Source organism: Notamacropus eugenii, chromosome 1, assembly GCF_028372415.1.
Source record: "Notamacropus eugenii isolate mMacEug1 chromosome 1, mMacEug1.pri_v2, whole genome shotgun sequence".
Taxonomy (NCBI): Eukaryota; Metazoa; Chordata; class Mammalia; order Diprotodontia; family Macropodidae; genus Notamacropus; species Notamacropus eugenii.
In genome coordinates this window covers 451,576,841-451,603,077 of record NC_092872.1, presented here as the reverse complement: position 1 = coordinate 451,603,077, position 26,237 = coordinate 451,576,841, and the positions used below count along the sequence as shown (strand labels likewise).

The window sequence follows — 26,237 nt, the reverse complement described above, 5'->3', positions numbered from 1 at the left end:
GTGAGAACCGGAAAGGGCGTACTGCAGCCTTTACCATAAAAACTTGCCGTGATAAGTGACAGAATGGTAGAGAGGGACCACTATCTATCCTTGTCGAAAGGTCGCTCACTACCTACAAGATAAAACAGGGTTTAGTTTTTTGACGTCCAAGTGCTCTGGGTAGAGTTCGGAAAGGGTGCAGGAACTTGGCGGTGCAAACCCGCAAGACCTGGGAGAAACAACTGACCGGAACCTGCCTGAAAATGGAAGCGGTGCATTCTGGGTGTGGTAGTCCTGACATTCCCAGGTGGCAGGCCCCGCCCCTCTTCTGAGGCTAAAAATACGCGCAGCCTCGATGCAGTGATTGGTTCTTTGGCCCGGAATCAGTTCTTTATGAGAGGTCAGGTCAGGCCTAGAGCCCAATTCCAGGTATTTGGTCTCCGGATCTTATTTCCACATAGCACCCTGAACCCTAACTGGCTTGATTCGGGAAGGGACTGAGGGCCGGGAGCCGAGCACGCGATCTGGGCCATTTCCTCCCCCGAGAGGGGCGGTTGAAAGGTCTTAACGGCTGAGGGGAAGGTGCTTGTTGGGCATGTGTGTGTCTTACACGTAGAAAGACAAGCTCCCTTGTGTGTGTTATTTATACAGGAGCTCAGAAGAGCCCCGGGTTCTGCGTCAGCAATAACTTATTAACAGTCTGCTCTGTGTAAGTCACTGTGATAGACATTGGGGATGCAAAGATCTCCAATAAAATATTGGCCTCCTCCCATTGTATAATGTCTTAGGAAGAAAAGACATGTATCCACGAAGCCCTTACATGCAGGATTATTAGATAGGTGCAGTGGAAAGGGCCACTACATGGACCTAAAACAGCTGGATATGTTGGGTGGGTCCAGGATGGCACTCCTGCAGGGCCTTGAAGGAAAAGAGGAGCATCAGGAAGTGAGGTTGGGGCTTAGGAGTCCAGTCCAGGTGCAGACCTTGATATAGTGTTAGCACATGCTCAGGGAAGAAAAGGCCAGTCCAAAAAAGGACTGGAGAGTGGTCTAGTATTGTTCAGATATAGAGTATGTCATTCCCCTTCCAATGCAGTCATAGGAATTATAGCTAGAAAGCTTTAATGGAGCCAGCGTGTAAAAGGCTGAATGCCGGGGTAAGATGCATGTATGTTGACTGTTAAGCATTAGATGCTGTCCCCTACCATTATTCTACATCTTAAGCTCTTCAAGGTTGGAGACTTTGTTTTATTCATCCTTCTATCCCATAGAGCAGCTGGCACAAGGACTTGAAAATAGTAGGCAGCCCTTACCAGTTTGCTAAATGAATAAAAAAAATTGCCATATACCTATTTGCATAGCTCTCTCTATTTTTTTACACTTTAAGGTTCAACCTATAACCAAATCTGCTAGGTCCCTTTTTCTAACTCCATCTTCTCTTTGTTTACATCAATCCTGCAGCAGTTCTACAAGTATCCAGGTTTGGCAGTAAAAGTAGGGTTCCCTACTGAGATCTGATCACCAGAATGAAGTGACCTTGTTTCTGAACTCTTGGGCCTTGGAGACCTGGAATCCATACCAAGCAGAAAAACAATTGACCTGAAATCTTTGGCCGAAGTGCTAGAGCAGAACCTAGAACAAGCTGCATATCCTATTGTGTCTGCTGCCAGAAGAATTCATGATCATCCTGCCTGGGTGATACAGAACCGGAGTGACATTGGAACATTGAGAACTCAGTAAAGAGTGAATGACTTTGAAGAATTTGATCTAGATGCTTGAGAAAAAAGGTGAGCATTACAGAGAAGAAGGGAAGGTTATGGATTGTCTAAGAAGGTGATTGTACCTGGTATTGATGTCAGAACCATCACTGTATAGAAAATATTGCATTTTTTTTCAACATGGAATTACCTTTTCCTTTAAAACACCCATCAAATGAAGTAACATATTCATGGTGGGGTCTAAAGTGGACCTAGCCCTACATTTCTCACTCTATATTCTCTAAGGGATGTTTCTGGGAAGTAATTGAAGAAGGGATATTCTAGTGAATTGTAAGTTAGTCCCTCCTCTGAAGCAGGCTGGGATAAAAAATGGGGATTTATAAGATTTTGAATATAGACAGGAAGGTATGCAACAGAATTCTTTGGCTTTCATTGATGCTGTACATGGAGTAGGTTTCACATTAATGAAAGCTTTCAGAACTACACCTTGAGTGATCAGATTTTTCCTTGGAGGTGATCTTTCATTGATGGTATATAGTAGATACAACACCTAAAACATAAAAAAGCATGAAAAAATAGAGTGTGAGACCCAGGCAGTGATGTCAGTGGACTTTTATTTTGGTCCAGGATGGATATGGAGTTTGCACTTCCTTTTAATTCCTTCATAAAGTGTTTGGGGTTGGAAGTGGAGCATCACACTGAAATCTTCTATGAGAATTTCTAGCCTGTGAAAACCACAAGACAAAAAGCTGTCTCTCATGGCTTCTTTCTTTTCCCCAGCTTTTCATTCTCAAAACTTGACCCTTCCTCAACAGGCGACCACTGAGCAGAAGAGAATGAACTCTGGGCTGCTGATCACCAGGTCCCAGGTAAGTTAGGCTGTCTCTGTCCTGAAGTACTATATCTCTAGTTTCAAAGAGTAAAAACTTTTCTTTCCTTTGTCCTCAAGCTATTCTGCCTAACCAAGTCCTATTAAGGAACTTGAGTCCCAATTATTTGACCCCAATACGCTGGAAGTGTTCACCAGTTTGTCTGGTGTCACTTTTCAGTGACCTTTTCTTCCTGTGGCTGCCATCTATCTGTTCAGCAGGATTGTTCCATCTTCCCATATTCTTAGAACTGAATTTGAACCTGTAAACAGAACAAAGTAGAAAGCATAATTTTTGTCCTTAAAGGCTTTATAAGCTCATTGGAAAGATAGTCTCATGAAATAAAATATTCATTTTTAATACACTTGAAAAAGTTAAATGATACAAGTATGTATATGAGTTATAACCAAGGGAAAGGTGGGATAAAAAGGCTTTCTGAGAGAAGTGAGACTGGAACTGATCTTGATGGATTAGATTTAGATAGTTAACAAAAGTGGCAGAGGTTGTTACAGACAGAAGATTAGAGCAAAAGTGTCATCTGTAAGATGCACTGAAGACTACCTTGACTGTAATGAAGGGTATGTTTTAGGAAATGGAGGGAAACAAGTTGACTCCGTAATCAGGGCCATATTGTAGAGGACTTTGAATGCCAGATTGAGGAATTTGGAATTTTTCCTTACAGAGAAAAGCATCTGTTAAGGGAAACTGTGATGATACATTTGAAGAGAAAACTATATTTAAAAAAAATTGATTCACTAAAAGTTATGAAAGATGGGAAAGAGTCAAAGCTGACTCCAAATCTTCTTCATTGAGCAACTGGCAGAATGGGGATCTTGGTAGTAAAGATGGATATGACTGTTTAAAGTTGGTGTCACAGTACATAAACAGTGATCTAAACATAGCACATGTGAAAGTTTTCACCAAAAGAATTCCATGTGCTATGCATGTTCTGGGGAGTCCTATGTGATTTCCTGTCCAGTAAGATGAATGGGCCTGGAGACACCATTCACAGAAGCTGGAGTTTGGAATTGATTGGTATTTTCTTTGAATCTGCTAATTTCTGCATTTTTTAAAAAGAAAACCAAATCCTTGGGTAATATATACCAGGAGGTTAAGTATTCAGTATGACCTTTTGTAGTTTCTTAATTCATGTGTTAAATATCATGGTACTTACCTAATTAGATTAACTATCATAGGACAACTTTCACATTTATGTGTCATTGTTATAAAATCAGATGATTCAGAGGAGCTAGTTTCTTTTGGCTTTGGGAAAAAGCAAGATTCATAATTCATTGTATTTTCTAAGACAACCTTCACTATAATATATCTTGCTCAGTGATTTATAATTCAAGAGAGAATATCCCATAAATATGGTGTTCAACATTAAGTTAGTGAATATCTTTTCACACTCAGTTGGATGAATTTAAAACAAAAACAGAAATTCAATAGAGATTTCTATTGTCATTTATCTAGGAAATAGGATAATAGAATTATGTGAAAGTATCACATTCTTATTAACTTTTTTGTGTAAAAGTAATCTTAAATTTCCTCTTTCTGCTCCAAATTTTCTCCTATCCCCTTTTGTTCTGAGACAATTCCATCCTTTCATACCCGTAAAATTAGACTTATACTTACCAGTTCCATAATATATTTCAAACACAAATGTGTTCAATGGCAAAATTAGCTTTGGAGAATACTGACCTATAGACATTCAACAATTAATATTGGAATAGCAAGGTATTGTTACATTTGAGAATAATTCAGTAGAAAGAGTACTGAATTTGCATCTGAAGATTTAGGTTCATATCCCAGCTCTACTGCTTACTTCCTGTGTGACCTTGGCTCAGTCATTTAATATATCTGATATGTAAAATGTAGATGTTGTATTAGATGACTACTAAGGCCCTTTGCAGTCTAAATCTGTGATCCTGTGTTCAAAAGAAGCAATTTTTATAGTATTTCAAATATATGTTTGTATGTGTATTATATATGGATAATCAGTCAACATGTATTTATTAAGTGCTTGCTATGTACTAGCCATGGGGTTACAAATTAAAAAATAAATAAATTGTCCCTGCCCTTGTGGAACTTACATTCTATCATGGGAGATAGATATATAAGTTATATACAAGGTAATTTGGAAGGGAAAAGCACTGTAAGGAGAGGGATGGAGGAGGCTGGGATTTGCCCATTTTTGTTTTCATCTGTCATAATTCAATTCACTATAAATTTATTAAGCATCTACAGCATAAGGACCTCTTGCCCAGATGCTGGGCATACAGAGACAAAAATTGAACAGTCCCTAATCTCAAAGAGTTTATAGTTTAAGGTGGGGATGGAAGGGAAGGAGAAAGAGAATATCATATGTACATAGCTAAGTGAATACAAATTTATGCTAAGTAAGGAAATCTGATTTTGTATTGAGAGAGAGTTACTAACACCTGAGGAGTAAGGAGCCTTAAGAAAGGCCTTAGGTAGGAGCTAGCATATGAGCTTAGTTTTAAAAGAAGTTTGAGATTGAAGAGGTAGAGATGAAGAGGAGGAGAGCATACCAGGAATGGGGGAATTTACAAAGTCATGGAGGTGGAAAATGATGTAGTATTCAGGGAATGGTGAGTAAGCTAGTTAGGCTAGAACATAGACTTGATGAAGGAGAGTAATATGAAGTCTAGAAAGATAGACTGGAGTCAGATTTTGAAAAGTTTTAAAGGATAAAAGATTTTCTAGTTTATCCTCATGGCAATAAAGAATCACTGAAGATTCTTGAGTGAGCATGGGGGTGTGGGAGGAGTATCTTCAGGACTTTAAGCATTTAAATTTGGCAGCTATATGGAGCATGGTTGGGGATGGGGAAGTGAGGAGGAGAGGAAGAAAGAGGTTGTGGAGTTATATAACTTTTTGGATGTTGAGAGAGAAGAGATAGTAAAGAGCTGAAGGTTATGCTAAGGTTCTAAATCTAGGTGACTAGAACAGTAGTGCCCCTGACAGAAATAAGAAAGTTTGGAGGAAGAGTAGGGTTAGGATAAAGGGAAAGAGATCATTTTTGTACATGCTGAGTTTGAGATACCTTTATCCAGGTGGAGATGTCCAGGCAGTTGGTGATGCAGACTTAGGTTCATAAGAAAGGTGAGGGAAAATTATGTAGACATTTGAAAGAACTTCAGAGGTCATCTAATCCTCTATAAATTCTTTTTTTTTTTAAATTTATTTATTTAACTTTTAACATTCATTTTCACAAAATTTTGGGTTCCAAATTTTCTCCCCATTTGTCCCCTCCCCCCACCCCAAAAGACCTAGCATTCTAATTGCCCCTATCACCAATCTGCCCTCTCTTCTATCATCCCTCCCTTCCCTTGTTCCCATCTTCTCTTTTGTCCTGTAGGGCCAGATAACTTTCTATACGACTTTACCTGTATTTCTTATTTCCTAGTAGCAAGAACAGAACTTGACAGTTGTTCCTAAAACTTTGAGTTCCAACTTCTCTTCATCCCTCCCTCCCAACCCATTCCCTTTGGAAGGCAAGCAATTCAATATAGGCCATATCTGTGTAGTTTTGCAAATGACTTCCATGACAGTTGTTTTGTGTAAGACTAACTATATTTCCTCTATATTTCCCTCCATCCTATCCTGCCCCCCATTGCTTCTCTCATTTGATCCTGTCTCTCCCCAAGAGTGTTGACTTCAAATTGCTCCCTCCTCCTATTGCCCTCCCTTCCATCATCCCCCCTACCCTGCTTATCCCCTTCTCCCCCACTTTCCTGTATTGTAAGGTAGGTTTTCATACCAAAATGAGTATGCATTTTATTCCTTCCTTGAGTAAATGTGATGAGAGTAAGCTTCATGTTTTTCTCTCACCTCCCCTCTTTTTCCCTCCACTGAAAAGTCTTTTGCTTGCCTCTTTTATGAGAGATAATTTGCCCCATTCCATTTCTCCCTTTCTCCTTCCAATATATTTCTCTCTCACCCCTTAATTTCTTTTTTTTAAGATATGATCCCATCCTATTCAATTCACCCTGTGCTCTCTGTCTCTGTGTGTGTGTGTGTGTGTGTGTGTGTGTGTGTGTGTGTGTGTGTGTGTGTGTGTGTAATCCCACCCACTACCCAGAAACTGAAAAGTTTCAAGAGTTACAAATATTGTCTTTCCATGTAGGAATGTAAACAGTTCAACTTTAGTAAGTCTCTTATGACTTCTCTTTGCTATTTACTTTTTCATGCTTCTCTTCATTCTTGTGTTTGAAAGTCAAATTTTCTTTTCAGCTCTGGTCATTTCATCAAGAATGCTTGAAAGTCCTCAATTTCATTGAATGACCATTTTTTCCCCTGAAGTATTATACTCAGTTTTGCTGGGTAGGTGATTCTTGGTTTTAGTCCTAGTTCCTTTGACTTCTGGAATATCATATTCCACGCCCTTCGATCCCTTGATGTAGAAGCTGCTAGATTTTGTGTTATCCTGATTGTATTTCCACAATACTTGAATTGTTTCTTTCTAGCTACTTGAAATATTTTCTCCTTGACCAGGGAACTCTGGAATTTGGCCACAATGTTCCTAGGAGTTTCTCTTTTTGGATCTCTTTCAGGCGGTGATCGGTGGATTCCTTGAATACTTATTTTGCCCTCTGGTTGTAGAATCTCAGGGCAGTTTTCCTTGATAATTTCATGAAAGATGATGTCTAGGCTCTTTCTTTGATCATGGCTTTCAGGTAGTCCCATAATTTTTAAATTGTCTCTCCTGGATCTGTTTTCCAGGTCAGTTGTCTTTCCAGTGAGATATTTCATATTGTCTTCTATTTTTTTATTCTTTTGGTTTTGTTTTGTAATTTCTTGGTTTCTCATAAAGTCATTAGCTTCCATCTGCTGCATTCTAATTTTTAAAGAACTATTTTCTTTGGTGAGTTTCTGTACCTCCTTTTCCATTTGGCTAATTCTGCTTTTTAAAGCACTCTTCTCCTCATTGGCTTTTTAGACCTCTTTTGCAAATTGAGTTAATCTGTTTTTAAAGGTGTTATTTTCTTTAGCATTTTTGGGGGGTTTTCTTTAGCAAGCTGTTGACTTGCTTTTCATGTTTTTCTTGCATGACTCTCATTTCTCTTCCCAATTTTTCCTCCACCTCTCTTACTTGATTTTCAAAATTTTTTTTGAACTCTGAGACCATTGCATATTTATTTTGGAGGTTTTGGAGGCAGAAGCCTTAACTTTTATGACTTCCTCTGATGGTATACATTGTTCTTCCTCATCTGAAAGGATGGAAGAAAATACCTATTTACCAAGAAAGTAGCCTTCTATAGTCTTATTTTTTTTCCCTTTTTTGGGCATTTTTCCCAACCAGTTCATTGACTTTTGACTTTGTCAAAAGGAGGGTATACTCTGGGGACCTGTAAGTTCTCAGTTCCTCCAGGGTGGCACATTCAAGGGAGAGGAGTTTACTTCTCTCCTGACCTGTGCTCTGGTTTGGGAGCAACCATAAGCACTCTTCTGCCCAGGATCTGCTAATAGTATTCCCTGTCCACAGCCTCCACCAGCTCCACCAACCTCGCCCCAGGACCTCCACTCAGGGCTGAGACCCAGATCAGCCACTCAGTTCCCTCAGGGTCTTTAAGCTGAGGGTTCCAAAAATTGAAGCTGCTGCTGCAGTGGCTGCTGCTGGTGGGACCAGACCACGTTCCCTTCTCACCCAGGTGAAGGAGCTTTCTCACTGACCTTTGAAGCTGTCTTTGACATTTGTGAGTTGAGAAATCTGGGAACTGCTGCTGCTGGTGGTGCCTTGAAGCCTGCTCTATGCTGTCCCTGCTGCACGCCAAGGGTGGGCTGCACTCCGCTCCAAGCCTGGTGTGATAGACATTTCCTGTTGGCCTTCCAGGCTCCATTGGCTGGAAATCTCTCATTCTATCGTTTTGTGACTTCTGCTGCTCTAGAATTTGTTTAGAATCATTTTTTACAGTTATTTTATGGCCTATGGGGGAGAGCTTCTACAGGTCCATCTTTCTACTCTGCCATCTTGGCTCCACCCCCCTCTGCTTGTAGTTTCTTGTAGAACAATAATATTCTATCACAATAATAGACTACAATTTATTCAGCCATCCCAATTGATAGCATCCTCTCAATTTCCAATTCTTAGCCACCACAGAAAGAGCTGCTATAAATAGATTTGGCCTAATGTTCAAATCTTTTGGGATATTTTTGAAGTTGACTTTATCATTCAACCTAATAACTATTTGCTTTTATATCATCTGCAAATTTAATAAACATGCTATCTGTGCCTTTATTTAAGTCAGTGATAAAAATGGTAAACAGCACAGGGTCAAAGACAAACCCTTGAGATACTCCACTAGAGACCTTCCAAGTTATCATGTACCCATTAGTGAAAAATCTTGGGTCCAACCTAAATATATAGCACCCGCTTTATCTACCAATTTAGAAACACAATCATGAAAGGATATTTGGTTAGTTTGAAATGGATTTTCTTGAGAAAACCATATTGTAATGACTTTTTTGTTGTGATCACTATTTTCTAAACGTTTATAACCATCTCTTTAATAATGTGCTAGAATTTTGTCAAGAGTTAGATTCATGATCCCTGGCCTCAGGTTGTAGACTCGAGTTTCTTCCCTTTGTCAAAAATCAAAACAACATTTTTGCTTATGGACTCCCTGGCCCCTTACCCCTGTTTAAAAGATCATTAACTGTCCCTTAGTTATCACATCTGTAATTTCCTTTAGAACTTGGGAATGTTATATGTCTGGGTCTAGTGACTTGACCTCATTAATTACAGCTAAGTGGTCTCTTACTATCTCTCCCCTTGTGTTAGATTTCAGCTACCTTTGAATATTTTTGTACAGTCTTGTGCAGTCCAAAGATTTTTCTTGGCAGAGAAAACAGAAACAATATAAGAGTTATGTAATTATACTTTATATCCATTATTGTCTTTCCATCCACCTGAAGCTGTGGTCCCATGCCTTCTTTGAACGTTCCAGTAATATAGCTTAAATAATCCTTTTTGTTGTCCTTAGCATTCCTGAAGAGTTTCAGTTTGTTCTGTATTGTAGTATTCCTAACATAGTTCTCACAGAACAATGACATACTTTTGTATTTGTATTCAATTTTTTATCTTTTCTTCTATCTTTTATACATTTCTTTTTTATGTTTAAATTGGCCAGTGAGTTGCTTTGCATTCACATTGGACTTTTTCTAAAAATAACTCTCCAACCTTATCAGAATTGTTTCTGTTTGTATCTTCACAATTTTATTCTAAAAAGATTCCCATGACTCACTGGAATTGTTTGGGATTAACTCCCCAGAATGGCTCTGGCAGTTTTAGTGGTTTTCATTCTCTCCCTATGCAAAATACTTGCCACAAAATTTGCCTTAAGAGCCTGTACAGATACTGATTTCCAAGAATTCATGACACCTTGTAGCACCAACATGATATTCACAGTGCCTACAACAGCCATGAATATCCCAGCACAATTCTGAATTGTAAAATACAACAGACTCTTCACATGGAACACAGAACCAAAATATTTATTCAGATACCAGAAAACCAAATCCATCATAGTAACAAAAACCTATACATAATAATGCAGGGAATAACACCATCCCCAAGCCTTCCCCATTCTAGGACCTTCCCACAAACAAACACTCATGAGCCCAACTGTGTGCCTTCTCTCTCTTCCCCAGTTCTGACTATTCTGACCAAATTTCCTCTCATCTCTGCTCTAGCTCCACCCCTTCCTGTTGTACCCTTCCTGCTCCCTCCCTTCCTTTTCCATTTGACTTAGATTCATGTGACTCAGGCTTCCATGTGACTTATGCAGGTCACATGGGCCTATTAAAAATGGGAAAGATCTTCCCACTTAAATTACCATTACACACCTCAGTGATCTGTTTCCAAATCTCTTAACTGCTAAATTCAGTAGCCTTTCCTAAGTTGCCATTTTATTTGATCCTTCTATGACACTATTGTCTCCTGGCTCTCTTGACTGCTTGACTGCTCCTTCTTAGTCTCCTTTATTGGACCATTATCCATCTCCTGCCCCATCAATGTGGCTGTTTTTCAAAGCTCTGCCTTTTGCTTTTTTCCTCTCTATAGATACTCTCTTGGAGATCTTATCTACTCTCATGAGAACAAGTACCATCTCTACATTGTTTTGTTTTGTGGTTTGTCCTTCATTCTTAAAGAGGACCATGATATCAGGAAGATGGTGCCATGAATTGGATTTGAGGGAGGGAGAGGTATGCAGAGTCACTAGCCTCACTTTCTCGCCCAGAACTGTCTGGGTACAGTGGCCAGATACAGATCAGGACAACTGGAGATGGCCCAGGATGAAGTGGAAGACCTTGACCAATCTCCAGACTTATTCAGTGACTTCAGTACCTGGCTCAGTCTTCCTCGCTGCTCCATCCTCTGCCTTCATAATCACTTTCAGATGCCTTTTGTTTTTACTCAGTTATTTCAGTCATGTGCAACTCTCCATGACCCCATTTGGGAATTTTCTTGGCAAAGATACTGGAGTATTTTGGTATTTCCTTCTCCAACTCATTTTACATGTTAGGAACTAAGGCAGGAGTTAAGTGACATGCCTTGGGTCACAGAACTAGTCAGTTGTCCAAGTTCAGATTTGAACTCAGGTCCTCCAGTCTCCAGGGCCAGTGTTTTATCGACTGTGCCATATAGCTGCCCTTTGAAATGCTTACAGAACAATTTAACTAGAGATAGGCAATAGATGGTGGAGGTGGGGTTCAGGAAATTTGGGTGGAGTTCATTAGAGTTAGATATATAGATTTGGGAATACCTATGTAGAGACCAGAGTAAATAGAGCATTACAAAATGCAAAATGGATAATTTTGATTGGCTATCTTCAAACAGTTGAAGGACTCATATAAAATATGAATGTGACTTATTCATTTTGTTTCAGGTGGAAGAACTAGGAACGATGAGTAGGAATTATAAAGAGTCAGGCTGCAGCTCCAATAGAAGCAAGACTCTAACATGCATGAAAATGACTTGGGTAGCTTTTGAAGTAGTGGTTCCTTTAATGTGTTCCAGTTGAGATTAGATGATTTCATATCTCTGTAGGTCAGAATGGTTGTAGAGCACAAATATTCATCCATTAGACGGAGAGTTGTGAGATAATGTTCACAGTCCTTCAAATTTGAAAGCTCTGTAATTCCATGAGGTCTTTACTTGCTTCCCTTCTACTCAGGACTCATGTATTTACTTTATCTGTATCAATAAGTTATCACTGTACCATATTCAATTGTGTCATGTATGCTTTCCTCTCTGGCAAAACCATGTCTCCATCAAAGACACTGACCACGTATTTTACCTCTTTTGTACCACCTGTTTAGTCAGAGTTAGTTCTGGCCACATAGTCTGAAATCAGGAAATAATTTACCTTACTTGGCTTACTGACATCTCTGCAAATTATCAGCATATACAATCCTGTCCTCTTCAATCACTAGCAACTCTCTCCAAGGCCATGTAAATGAATACATGATAGGTGGTAGGTTGAGCAGGAATGTATTTGGCATTTCAGGAATCATTGACATTCAAGGATGTGGCTGTGGACTTTACCCAGGAAGAGTGGGGGCAATTGGATCCTGGTCAGAGATATCTGTATAAGGATGTAATGCTGGAGAACTATAGAAATCTGGTCTCAGTGGGTAAGTGTGGTTTTCCTGTTTAACAGGGTTGTTTGGTTTCATCAGTCATTAAATGGGACAAATGGTATAAAACTTCTCATTTGGGGATAATTGATCAGAATTTCCTAATTCACTTTGGGCACAAAAACCATATATTCTTGTTCCTTCTTTCTAGGTGAAAATATACTTCTTAGAGTATAAAATTGATAGCTTTGTTGTACTGTCCATGATACTCCACTTTCTTATCCTTCAGAAGCCCTAAGGAACAAAAAGTTAGAATTTAACCCAAGGATGATTTTTTTCCCCTAGCACAAATATCCAAATCCTTTGTTTCTTTTCCCTGTAAACAGGACATCAAGTTTATAAACCAGATTTGATATCCCAGTTGGAGCAAGGAAAAGAACCTTGGATTGTAGAGAGAGAAATCCCAAGATATGCCTTCCCAGGTGAGTGAGAAAGACCCAAGGAGATGAATCACTATATGTAAGTCAAAAAAGATTGTAGATTTGTTTCTGTAATTTTCTTTCAAGCCATAAGACTGAGGTTATTTGGCAGAAATTTCCACAAGTACCCTGAGCTTATACGATATGGTGAAATTATCTTAGAGTTGAAAGAGATCTTAGAAGTCATCTAGTCCAAATTTCCATCCAGTGAAAGAATTGCAAAAATGAAAGAAAACAGAGATCAAACAGAAAACTATACCTATATAGATAGGCCATGTTTAGAGACTTCAGTATTCTAAAAGACTTTTTTTTTAAATTTGCTAAACTAAGGTAAAATCTTACATTTTTTGGATGTTCAGGAATAAGGAGAGAAGTGGCTCTACAACTCTTCAGAGATGTTCAGGCAAGGCTGTATAATTTCTCAGGTGCTTTGATTACATACACTTTGTGAAGTAGCTTGTTTAATTTTTGGACAGTTGTAATTGTTAGTAAGTTTTTATTTTATCTTCATAACCTTCTTTCCTTCTCATCCACCTTTGCAACCTTGAGCTGAAAAATTAAGAAGAATAAAACTTCTAAAAATATGTTATAAACAAATTCCTCTATTGGCCATGTTCTGCCCTGTTTTTCCCTGCCCTCCCCCACCCCCCAAAAAAGTCTTTAATGTATATTCTGAGTCCATTACTTTTATCTCAGGAGGTAGGTAGAATGTTTCATCATGAGTCCACTGGAATTGCATTTGGTCATATGTTGTAAGTGTGCTCAGAGAAGACTAGTACCTCTGGCGTGAGGACTCTTGAGCTCTTTTCAGTTCTACTTTCAACCTTTGGTGTCTATCTGATCCACTTTTCACCTATGGCTCCAAGAAGCTATAGCATGCACAGTGCCCACGCTCCAGTGACTTATTTTGGGAGACAGGCTAAACCAGTTTGATGGTAACCAAGAGGTCTCAAACTCCTTGGTAAGATGAGGGGGGGTATCAACCCCAAGCATATGAAGATATCTTCTGGTAGAAGGGACAGATGAGAACAGTTTGTTCCTACAGCCATGAAGGCAGCTGAGGGAGATGCTGTGGAATACTTAGAGCTCAGTTAAACATCAAAGACACCAAGGTCTTCCACTGTATTTTGAGCCATCACCAGTCATCTTGACTCTGTCCCACCACTGGACTGTGACAACTCTGGACAAGAGAATGAGGCTGACTACTTTGTGTAATTCTGCCTCACTTAAATCCAATTTATGTGCAAATCAACAGCACCTGTACCATTTTACCATTTTTATTTATCTTGAAGTCTTGTGGCCAAGACAGGCAAGTGACAAAGCAATAGGTGCAGATAGATACACTGGGAGCTGTAGTCACAACCCAACTCATAGACAGCCCAGGCATTAGGGTCATCTTCTCACTGGAAGCAGCAGTGGGATTTGGCAGTCCCCTAGGTATCTGAGCAGCCTTTTAAGAACTGTACTGCTCACCTCCTGGTGTGAGAAAGTAGCTAGAAAAGGTGCCCTAAAAATTGGCTGTTTACTCAACTCTGACCAGTTTACCACAGCAGGTTGGGATTGCATTCTGCTTTTTTCAGAAAATCATGAGAAACAAGTGAACAGCTTGCTAAAGAAAACCCAAAAAATACTGAAGAAAATAACACCTTAAAAAATAGACTAACCCAAATGGCAAAAGAAGCCCAAAAAGCCAATGAGGAAAAGAATGCTTTAAAAAGCAAAATTGACCAAATGGAAAAGGAGGTCCAAAAGCTCACTCAAGAAAATAATTCCTTCAGAATAAGAGTGGAGCAAATGGAAGCTAATGACTTTATGAGAAATCAAGAAATTATAAAACAGAACTAAAGGAATGAAAAAATAGAAGACAGCATGAAATATCTCATTGGAAAAACCACTGACCTGGAAAATATATCCAGGAGAGATAATTTAAAAATTATGGGACTACCTGAAAGCCATGATCAAAAAAAGAGCCTGAACATCATCTTTCAAGAAATTATCAAGAAAAACTGCCTTGATATTCTAGAATCAGAGGGTAAAATAGAAATTGAAAGGCTCCACCAATCACCTCTTAAAAGAGATCCCAAAAGGAAAACTCCTGGAAATATTGTAGCCAAATTCAGAAGTTCCCAGGTCAAGGAGAAAATATTGCAAGCAGCCAGAAAGAAGCAATTTGAGTATTGTGGAAACACAATCAGGATAACACAAGATCTATTAGCTTCTGTATTAAGGGATCTCATCAGATTTGACTTAAGAAGGGAATAATATGTGCACTCAATTTGGGTATCTTACCCTACAGGAAAGTAGTGGGGAGGGGATAAAAGGTGGGGATGATAAAAGGGAGAACAGATTGGGGGAGAGGATAGTCAGAAGCAAACACTTTTGAAAAGGGACAGGATCAAAGGAGAAAATAGAATAAATGAGGGTAGGAAAGGATGGAGGAAAACATTTATTAATCTTTCACGACATGACTTATGGAAGTGTTTTGCATAAGTACACGTTTAACCTATATTGAATTGTTTGCCTTCTCAGTGAGGGTGAGTGGGGAGGGAAGAAGGGAGAGAATTTGAAACTCAAAAGTTTAGAAGCAAATGTTAAAAATTGTTTTTACATGCAACAGGGAAATAAGATGTACAGGCAATGGGGTATAGAAATCTATCTTGCCCTACAAGAGAATGAGGGGGAGGGAGATAGGGGAGTGATAGAGAAGAGGACAGACTGGGGGGTGGGGTAATCAAAATACAAGCCATCTGGGGTGGGAGGAGGAGAGGGGAGAGTTGGGGAGAAAATTTGGAACTCAAAATTTTTTGGAAATTAATGTTGATTAAAATTAATAAATTATTTTTTTAAAAGGAGTGTATCACCCAAGCAATATTCACAGCACTGAGGATGGCTATGTATATGCTGGCATAGTTCTGAATCACAAAGTACAAAAGATTCCCCATATAGAAGGCAGAAAAAAAACACCTATTCAGACACCAGAAATCCAAATCCCAATACCAGAAAGTTAAATCTGTCATGGTACCCAAGCGCTGCTGGGGACAAAGGCATTCCCAAGCTTCCGTCGCTCTGCTGGGGGCTTCTCACAAGCAAACACTCATGAGCCTTACTGTGCCTGCTGACCTGCGTCTTCTGTCCTCTACCCTGACTGCTCTCACCAACTTCTTCCCAGTTCTGCTCTGCCCTTCCTGTTCCACCCTTCAGCAAGTTCCTCCCACCACATGTGACTTAGGCTTCCAGGTTATTTAAGCAGGTCACATGGGCCTATTAATAAATGGGAAAGATCTCTCCATTTAAATTGCTATTACATTCAGCCCCAATATCTTTCATATTCAATGGATATCAACAGAATTGTAACAGAGATAACAGAATATAAGCATATAAAACAATATCTTAGGGTGGGGCTTGAGCACAAGCGCCCCATCATTCACCCCTCAAATGAATGGGGCCTAAAATCTTGGGGTAAGAGACAAAAGTCTCTTCTTTCATAGCTAGTTCCTGCTGAAATTGGATGTAGAGCTGTCTCTGCACCAAGACATCCCATTTGAGACATCAGTTCTTTAGCTTGGTCAACATCAAGTCCAACTGTGACAATCACAGTCATGGATAGGGGATAGCATTCAGCTTAAGCTATCAGGCATCTGCAGGTGGAAGGTACTAAGCTTGTAGGAAACAAGTTTAACAGAGAAAAAGCCATAAAGAAACAAGGAGACAGTAACCAGAAGCGGGGTAGATATAGGGTCAGCCATGCTTCTGGAGTCCATGAACCCACTATCACAGCCTCATTCATGGTAAAATATATGAGTTAAGGGTACAATTTGGTAGTCATCCTCTCCTGAATAAAAAACAGTTAACAATATTATCTTTCCCATGTGCTATAATTTCCACAGCCTTTGAAATGTCGTCCAGCTTCCATTTTACCCATACTGTAGCTCCCAATTTTATTGTATCAATAGAACCTAATCCTTCAATTCCTCTGCCAGTTATTTCCAAAGGAGGATCACTTTTCACAAATGGTATTGTTTCACAAGGAATAATAATCACTGGAACTATTCTATCATTTTTACAAAACTGTGTGTTCATCACCTAAATTTTGGAATGTCATCATAATTTCTCCTTGATAATTAGAATCCATCACTCCAGCCAATATATGTATTCCTCAAGTTGCTAATCCTGATTTAGATAATATCCATCCAAAATGATTCTTAGGGATCCTCATACATATTACAGTAGAGATTTTTCTTATTTCTTTCCTATCCAGCCAGGAGTCCTCTAAACAGTGTAAATCATATCCTGCTAAATCGAGTGTCCCTGGATGCTGGGACATCTAGCCTCATAGTCCAGTACTCAGCATTTGGGATCTTACGTGTTTGTTGTTTTCTAATTTGCAGATTTGGGATCACCATTTTGGTTAGAGGTATACTTCCAATGATCTGTTATTCAAATTATGTAATGAACAAATTATCTTTCCAATGTTGATAAGCATTATTAGAACTTAACTTCCTTAACTGTTCTTTCAATAATCCATTCATTCTTTCAATTAACCCAGACTTGTGGATATTATGGAATGTGATATAGCCATTCTGTGTTGGTTAATACACAACATCTCTCCATTTCATTAACTTTGAAATATGGCCCATTGTAACTTTGAATCTGCATTGAGATTCCATAATATAGACTTATGATATCTACAGTTTTACAAGTGTTTTTCTGGGTCACATTCTTATAGGGACAAGCCAGTAGTACACCTGAATAGGTGTCGACACAAGTACATATAAATTTGTGTCCTTTATGTTGGAATAGGGGTCCAGTGTAATCTATTTGCCAAATTTGAAATGATACTTTTCCCCTTGCTTTCTCTCGAATTACTGCCTGAGGAACAGTTCATTCCTTTTCCAAATGACATATATAACATTCCTCTGCTACTTGTTTTAACAATGAATGAGTGATTCTAATACCTTGGTATTGTGCCCACTGGTGTGTGGCCTGGACCCCTAAATGACCAATCTTTTGATGAACCTATTTTGCTAGTACCAGATCATCATTTTGTGTCAGAGTAGGGACAATATGTTGAGTAGCAATCTCTGCTAGTCTGTCAGCATGTGAATTGTACTCACATTCTGTCATGGTGAGGGCCACATGAGCATCTACATGAAAAATTGACAAATTAGTAACCAAAGACATATCTCGTATATTTTTCTGTAATTCTTTGCCCCAGAATTGTTTGCTATGAATTTCCCAATTTTGATTTTTCCACATGAGGATCCATGTAGCTAACCCATTAGCTCCCACCCATGAATCAATGAATATATGACACTGTGCTCCCTGCTCTGTTTTGATAGCTTAGTGTACTGCCATATGTTCAGCATATTGACTACTTCCACCTATCCCAGTACTTTCTAAAGTCCGCCTAGTTCATGGGTTATAGGCTACCATTTTCCAATGTCTTTTGTGGCCCAAATATTTTGCTGTCCCATCAGTAAACCATATATGTCTCTTTTGTTCTTCAGTTAATCCATCATATCCCTCATTCCATTTTACCAAGAACTGTAACAACTGTTGCTTTGGTTCAGAGAGTGTATCATTTCCCTCATTGTCTATGTTTGCTATAGATTCATGTAAAGCGGAAACTCCACTTTTGCCTGTTTTAGATCTATTTTGAATATTACATTTCCATTTAATTATGCTAGCTTCCTGTGCATGTCCAATTCTGTGAGAAAATGAAGTACTCATTACCCAGATCATAGTTGGGATTCTAGGCCTTAATATTACCTCATGGCCTAAAGTGATCTCTTCACTCTCTACCAAAGCCCAATATGCAGCTGACAACTGCTTTTCAAAAGGGATATATTGAGCCTCAGATGAAGGGAGTTTCCTAGATCAGAATCCGAAGGGTACATTTCAGCTTTGTTGTTTTTTGCCATAAACTCCAGTTTGCATATTCATCCTGTACCATCTCTTGTAATTCTACCAGGCTACTTTGCGTAAGTCATAAATTGAGGGTCAATTGTATAGCAGCCTTTGCTTCTTCAAAAGCTTTACTCTGCTCAAGTCCCCAGTCAAATTCATATTTTTTTCCTAGTACTTTTATATAAGGGTTTCAAACTTTGTCCTAGATGTGGTATTTGATGTCCTCAATATCCAAATAATCCTACAAACTTTTGGGCCTCTTTCTTATTGGTGAGGATAGGAAAATCCTAAATCTTTTGTTGGGCTTGTGGGAGAATCTCTCGCAACCCCTGAATCCAGTGTATACCCAAAAACTTTACGGTTTGAGCTAGCCCTTGAATCTTTGCAGGGTTAGTCTCCCACCCTTTGCTTTTCATGTGCTCAATTAAAAGTGTCAAACTCTTCTCCACTTCTACAGTTTCTCCCTGTATCATAATATCATCTCTGTAGTGGGTAAGCTGTACACCAGGTGGCTCTAATTCATCCAAATGTTCAGCTACAATCCTATGACAAATAGTGGGGCTATGCAGATATCCTTGTGGCAAGCCTGTAAAAGTAAATTATGAGCCCTGCCAAATGAAAGCAAATTTGTCCCATTGTTTCGAATCTATTGGGATAGTAAAGCATTGGCTAAATCAGTAACTGCATACCAAGCCCCATCATATTTCTGGATGTTTTCTATTAAGGTTATAGTATCTGGAATAGCAGCATAAGGAATGACCTTATTCAGTTGTCTATAATCCACTGTCATCCTCCATGTCCCATCTGACTTTCTTACTAGCAAGACAGGATTATTCCACTGAGTGATTGTAGGGACTAACTCTCCTGCCTCAGCATATTCCTTTATAGGAATATGGCACACAATACTGCTTTAAAGTAATTACTTTAGAAGGTTCGGGTAAAGTTATTGGGTCCATTTTTATTTTACCCACTGATATTGCATCTTCCTTACTGCAAACTGGTATCTCCCCTCAGGTAAATTTAAAGTCATACCTTTCAATATATCTATTCCAGTGATGTATTCAAGAATGACTACAATTACCACAGCATATTCTTTCTTAGGTAATTGTCTAATTTTCATCATTAGTTTGATTTGTCTAGCTAATATTTCAGCCCCTCCTAGTCCTGTGATGATGATAGGAATTCCATGTTTAAACTTATCAGGATTTCCATATATAAGGGAGACCTCTGCCCCAATATCTATTAAAAGATCTCTCCATTTAAATTGCTGTTACAGGGAGAAGAAAGAGATGCAGGATTATTGACTCAGTAAGAAGGCAGGTGAATTTCAGTTTTATGCAGATAGTAACAATCCAAAGCACTTTCATGATGCCCTGAAGGCTATTTATGGGCCAAAGTCACATGGTACATTTCAGCTACTGGGTGCTGATGGAGTCACATTGATAATAATTATTATTTTAGTTATATATTTATGTATAATTATGTTTATTACATAATTATATATAATTATAATAATTTTTATATTAGTAAATAATAATTTTAATGCCATTTTAATGTCCACTGCTCATATAAAAGCAGGCTGAAATTTTCCAGGTTGTATGACAAGAGGAGGTTATTCCCCAGGAGATCAAAAGTGCCTCTATTGCCCACTTCTATAAAGGTAACGGAAATAGATTTTCCTGTGACAATCACCAGGAGGCTTCTCTCTTAGTCATTGCTAGCAAGATTCTTGCCAGAGTCCTCCTTCATAGGCTGATCTTTCACCTGGAAGATGTTCATCTACTTGAGAGCCAGTGTAGCTTCAGACAGGGCTAAGGAACTTGCCTGATAACTCCAAGAGAAATGCCAGGAGCAGAGAAGAGTTCTGTACTAGGGCTTATGAAAAATTATATCAAAATTCGTTGCCCAGAGAAGTTCATCAGTATTATGCTTCATTTTCATGACAGCATGCTTGCCCTGATTCTGATAATGGACAATACTTTTGCACTTTCTCAGTCACCAGTGGAGTGAAACAAGGCTATGTGCTTGCTCCCATACTTTTTAGCATGATGTTTTCAACCTTGTTGTCAAATGCTTTCAATGAGGATAAGCATAGCATCAAGGTTCAGCTACTGCTGGTAAAATATTCAACTTGAAAAGGCTACAAGCCAAGACTAAAGTGGAAGGAGCATTGATGTGTGATTTTTAGTATACAGATGATTGTGTACTCAGTGCAGCCTCTGAAGCTGAGATGCAACCAAATATGGATCCCTTCTCTGCTGCTTGTGTTAATTTTGGCCTAACAGTTAACATCAAGAAAATACAGGTGCTCCACCAACCAGTACCATACCATCCACATGTGAAACCATTGGTTACATGGATAAGTTCACTTACCTTGGCAGTATACTTTCTAGGGATGCGCACATTGATGATGAGGTTGATACATGCATTGCCACAGCTAGCTCAGAGAAATTACCCTTTTATCATTTCCATTTCTTCCCCTTTTCCATCCTTTCCCCAGTCTCCAAGTCCATATTTGAAGATTGTCAGATCATTGTACTCATTACCATTTCCATTCTTCTGTTCTCACTTCAGTGGTTTTCTTTCTTATAACATAAGCAGCAAGACAGAGTTACATTTTTCTTTCTTTCAGACTGGGAGATAACACCTGAAACCAGAAAATTAACTCCAAAGCAGGACATTTCTGAAGAGGAATCATCCCAGAAGGTAGAAGTGGAAAGACTCACAAGGGATAGTATATGTTACTCTAAGTCATGTGAAATCTGGAGATTTGAAGACCAGTTTGACATCCCACAAGAAGTATATGAAAAATATCTGAAACAAATGAGAATTGCCCCGAATGAAATACTACTTGGGAAGAAAAACCCTGAATGTAATCAATTTCATCTGGACTCAATCCCTGTTATGGAGCCAAGTGTTCCCACTAGAGAGAGAGACCATAAATATGATATATGTGGGAAAACTTTTAAGTGTAATTCGTACTTAATAAGTCATCAAAAAGACTGTATACCAAAGAAGTCTTACGAATGTACTGAATGTAGGAAAATTTTCAGTAAGGGTGCACTCCTTAAAAAACATTTTAGGATCCATACTAGTGAGAAACCCTTTGAATGTAATGTCTGTGAAAAAGCTTTCAGGAATACTACACTCCTTATACAACACCAGAGAATCCATACTGGAGAGAAACCTTATAAATGTAATGAATGTGGAAAAGCTTTCAACCAAAAGACAGGTCTTAATCGACATAAAAGAATTCATTCTGGAGAAAAACCTTATGAATGCAAAGAATGTGGGAAAGCTTTCAGATGGAGTACACAGCTAACTCAACATCAGAGAATTCATACTGGTGAGAAACCCTATAAATGTAGTGAATGTGAGAAAACTTTTAGTCAGAAGGCAGAATGTACTCAACATGGGAGAATTCATACTGGAGAGAAACCCTATAAATGTAATGAATGTGGGAAAGCCTTCAGATATAGTACAAACCTAACTCAACATCAGAGAATTCATACTGGAGAGAAACCTTATGAATGTAGTGAATGCAGAAAAGCATTTTCTGATAGGTCATCCTTTAACAAGCATGAAAGGATTCATACTGGTGAGAAGCCCTATAAATGTAGTAAGTGTGGAAAAGGCTTCATCCGACGTGCAGACCTTACCCTACATTACAGAACTCATACTGGTGAGAAACCTTATGAATGTAATGAATGTGGAAAAGCCTTCAGCTTGCGTGTACATCTTACTCGACATCAGAGAACTCATACAAGAGAGAAAATTTAAATGTGTAATAAGTATAGGAATATCTTCAGACACAGTTCAGCCCTGGTCATATATCAAGAGACTTCATAACGAAATACGATCTTGGGAATATAGTAAATGAAAAAGTTTCGTTTGAAATTATCCCACACATTCAAATAGCCTGTGGTCATAATAGTACCAGCTATGATTTTGTTTGGTGTACTTAAATGAGAAATATGCTGCTTCTTCCCCATCCCTTTCTCTGCTGTATAGCTTTCTCTGGTAGTATATTCCCTAGCTTTTACAAAAGGTTCTACATCAGTTCATCCAATAGTAGTACTTTCTATGATCAATTTGCTTAATGATTCATTTAACACTAACTTGTCTAATAAGCAATTTTTTATTGCTGAGTCATATTTTACCTATATTTGTAGTTTGGGGCTTCTGCCAAACATTTTTGCATCATTTTTGGTGATAAAACATCAGAAATAATATGTGAGTCTTACTAGGATTAGGGAATTGAATTGCTTTCCTTAATATTAGAATTGCATAGGTAGGAATAAGGAGTGGACTTCTTCCTAGGCTTTCTTTAAGCATGTAGAAACCAATTTATTTTAAAAGTGAAGATGCTCTTTACACAGGTCCAACTCATGAAGCAGTTACTACTCAAACTTTATCCAACATCACAGAATACCTATCGAAAGGAAAAAAACTGTACAAATATGGGAACCTTATAAATATAGGAAGGCCTTCACCTGGAGAACACCCTTTACTCAACATCAGAGATCTTGTATTGAAGAAAGACCCCATAAATGTAATGAATATGGCAGAGATTTCAGGACCTCCTCATACTTTCGTCAGTATCAGTTTATACTGAGGAGAAACCATATGAATGCAATGAATGTTGCAGAGCTTTCCATGATAGCTCATCCTTTACTAAACATCTGAGAATTCATACTATAGAAAAACCCTGTAAGTGTAATGAACATGGCAAGACATTTACTTAGACTACACACCTTAGTTTTAATATCAGATTGTTGACACTAGAAATCATAAATATGACACATCTACCACAGCATTTAGTCATATCTTATTTCTTAAAAAGTATATGACAAAATACACTATGGAGAAACCCTATGACCAAGTGTAGCAGAACCTTAAGTGACATCCCTTGGCAAACATCAAAAAATCATCCTAGAAATATTTTGAATGTAATGAATATGGGAAATCCTTTAATACTTAAACCTAAGTAAGCATCAGAAAATTTATATTGCGGGGGAAAACCTATGACTGTAATGCATGTAGCAGATCCTTTAGCATCTACTCATACTTTCTTCAACATCTAAAGGAGATACCATATAAACGTAGTTAATGTAGGAAAAGCCTTCAGTGACAGCTTGTTCTTTACCACACTTCAGAACATTAATAATGGAGAGAAACTGTAACACTGTAATAACCATGTGACAGCCTTTAGACAGAGAATACATCATAATCAACATCAGAGATTCTACACTGAAAGAATTCTCATAAATGTAATGTGTGTGCAAATCTTTCAATAACAGTTCAGCCTTTGTTAGCAGAAAATCCACACTGGAAAGAAGCCTTATGTATGTAATTAATGTGGCAAAGCCATCAACAATAGCTCATTTCTTATTTAACATTACATTGAAAAGTATAATAATGAATGCAGAAATGCCTTCAAATAGAATATCTCATTGAACATCAAAAAATTCATTTGGGAGAGAAACCTTACAAATGCAGTGAATATGAGAAGGCTTTCCAAAGGAAATATGTGCACTTAGTTACAGATCATCCCCTGTTTAACATCATAGAATAATATACGCAAAGAAAAAAGTCCTGTAAATGCAACCAATGTAGGAAAGCCTTCAGTACCCATCTATATTTTCTTGGCCACCAAAAAATTCATATTTTTAACACTATGAATGTAAAATATGTGGGAAGGCTAACAAGAGTAGCACACATTATAATACTGGAGAGAAACCTGTATATGTAATATATAAGAACAAATTAATTTCTTATTCAATGTCTAGATAATACTAGAGAGAAACTACAAGAATGTAATGAATGTGGAAAAGTTTTCCGTGACAGATCATCTCTTATTTGACATTAGAGAATTCATGCTGGAGAAAAGTCTTATGAATATTATGCGTTCTCCATAGTCAAAGGGTCCAAACAGGAGTGAAACTATATGAATATGACAATTCCTGTAGCTACAATATATATTTTATTTGATATTAGTGAATCCATTAGTGATATTAATGGAGGAAAAAAAGATCTATAAAGATAGCAAATGTGGTAGAGTCTTCAGTGGCACGTTATCAAACATTCAACATTGGAGAACTCATGTAGGAGAGGAACCCAAAATGTCAGCTCTCTAAATCATGGAAATATTGTCCTTGTAATATCAAAACTATTAAAATGTGAATGCCATATATTTGTAAACAAATAATATATATGCAAATAATGTAGTCCTTTTAAGAAGCAGGTGGGCATAGTAGGCTACTAAGTACAAACTTGTTCATTTTGAGTTTTTTGCATAATTTTTTTGAATCTGGGATCTGGATTCTTTTGTTTTAATCCAGAGCAACACCACTGTGCAACAATAAATTATGTTGAAATAAAAGTGCAATAATATGAATAGCTTTTGATTCTTTTCTTTTAAAAAAAAATCTTCCCACTAACTCATCACCTAAAATTGAGCAAATAAAAAAAAAAAAACACCCCCAGTAAAGCTTTCAATACTTTTTATGCATAGTCCAACACAACAAATTACTGCATTGGCCATGTTCAAAGATGTATAGCTATATTTCAAGTTCATTACCTCTCTGGTAGGATATGACTGATATATTTTATCCTTCTTCTGAATATATGGTTTATTATTGTACTGATCAGAATTCTTTCATATTGTTTTTTTCTTTATTATCACTATATAAACTATTCCAGTTCTCCTCAGTTTGTTCTTTATAAATTCATAGAGATCTTCCTGATTTCCTCTGAAAATATACATTACATATTTTCTTATTGCATAATAATAGTCCATCAGATTCATATATCAAAATTTGTTTAGCCTTTCTTGAAAAGAATATCACCCCTTAGCATTCCATTGTTGGCTGTCATAAAAAGAGTTGCTCTTATTCTTGTATTTTCATTAGGTTTGTCTAGAACTGAGAAGGGTACGTTAAGGTCTCCCAACCATTATAGTTTTATCTATTTCTCCATTTCTCCTCATTTTTCCTTTAAGTACTTAAATGTGGTATCCTCTTGGGTGTATAAAGTATGGATATTGATTCATTATTTATAGTACCTTTAAGCAACTCTAGGCATTTTCTCTGGAAATGTATATGTCTTCAATTCCATGTTTGAAATGCTTTTTCTCCTTTATCTCCACCTCCTGGCTTTCCTGGTTTCTTTCAAGTTTCAACTGAAATCTTCTACAGGAAGCCTTTCCTAATCCTTCCTAATCCTAGTGCTTTCTCTCTTTTAATTATTTCTAATTTATCCTGTACGTAGCTTATTTGTACATAGTTGTTTGCTTTTGTCTCCCCGATTAGATTGTGAGCTCCTTTAGAGGAGGCACTATCTTTTGCATCTTTCTATATCACCAGTGCTTAGCATGGTACCCAGCACAGTGCTTAATAAGTTTTTATTGACTGACTGGATGCTTATTTCTTTATCATGTCTATATTTACTAATAGCCTCATCTGAAATCATGATTGCTACCATTGATTTCTCAGTTCAGCTAAAGCTTAAAAGGATTTGCTCCAGCCCTTCATTTTACCTCTACGTGAATCTGTGTTCCAAGTGTTCCTTATAAGCAACTTATTCTCAGTTTCTACTTTCAGATCCTTCTGTTATCTTCCATTTTATGCATGAGTTCATCCCATCCACGTTTATAGTTATGACTACTAATTTTATTTTCCTCCA

At 37.9% G+C, this 26,237-nt stretch overlaps 1 protein-coding gene across 2 annotated transcripts; it reads left to right on the top strand.

Annotated features, from left to right (window-relative positions):
* The first annotated feature begins 269 nt into the window (after nt 1-269).
* Nucleotides 270-23,303, top strand: LOC140519189 (uncharacterized). 2 transcript variants are annotated; one of them, XM_072632001.1, is made up of 6 exons: nt 270-408; nt 1,440-1,765; nt 2,512-2,565; nt 12,099-12,225; nt 12,555-12,650; nt 21,187-23,303. In XM_072632001.1, exons 3-6 carry the CDS (start codon nt 2,533-2,535, stop codon nt 22,332-22,334), a joined length of 1,404 nt encoding a protein of 467 aa, XP_072488102.1. In that variant the 5' UTR covers nt 270-408; nt 1,440-1,765; nt 2,512-2,532; the 3' UTR covers nt 22,335-23,303. The 2 variants fall into 2 exon arrangements, with proteins under 2 accessions (XP_072488102.1, XP_072488101.1); XM_072632000.1 differs by having other exon boundaries at nt 272-408; nt 2,477-2,565.
* Nucleotides 23,304-26,237: the final 2,934 nt, after the last annotated feature.

Excerpts from the sequence above, each read along its gene's own strand:
- LOC140519189 (XM_072632000.1), top strand. Across the intron at positions 2,566-12,098 it reads TGCTGATCACCAGGTCCCAG|GAATCATTGACATTCAAGGA; the intron begins GTAAGTTAGGCT and ends TTGGCATTTCAG. Across the intron at positions 12,651-21,186 it reads CCCAAGATATGCCTTCCCAG|ACTGGGAGATAACACCTGAA; the intron begins GTGAGTGAGAAA and ends TCTTTCTTTCAG.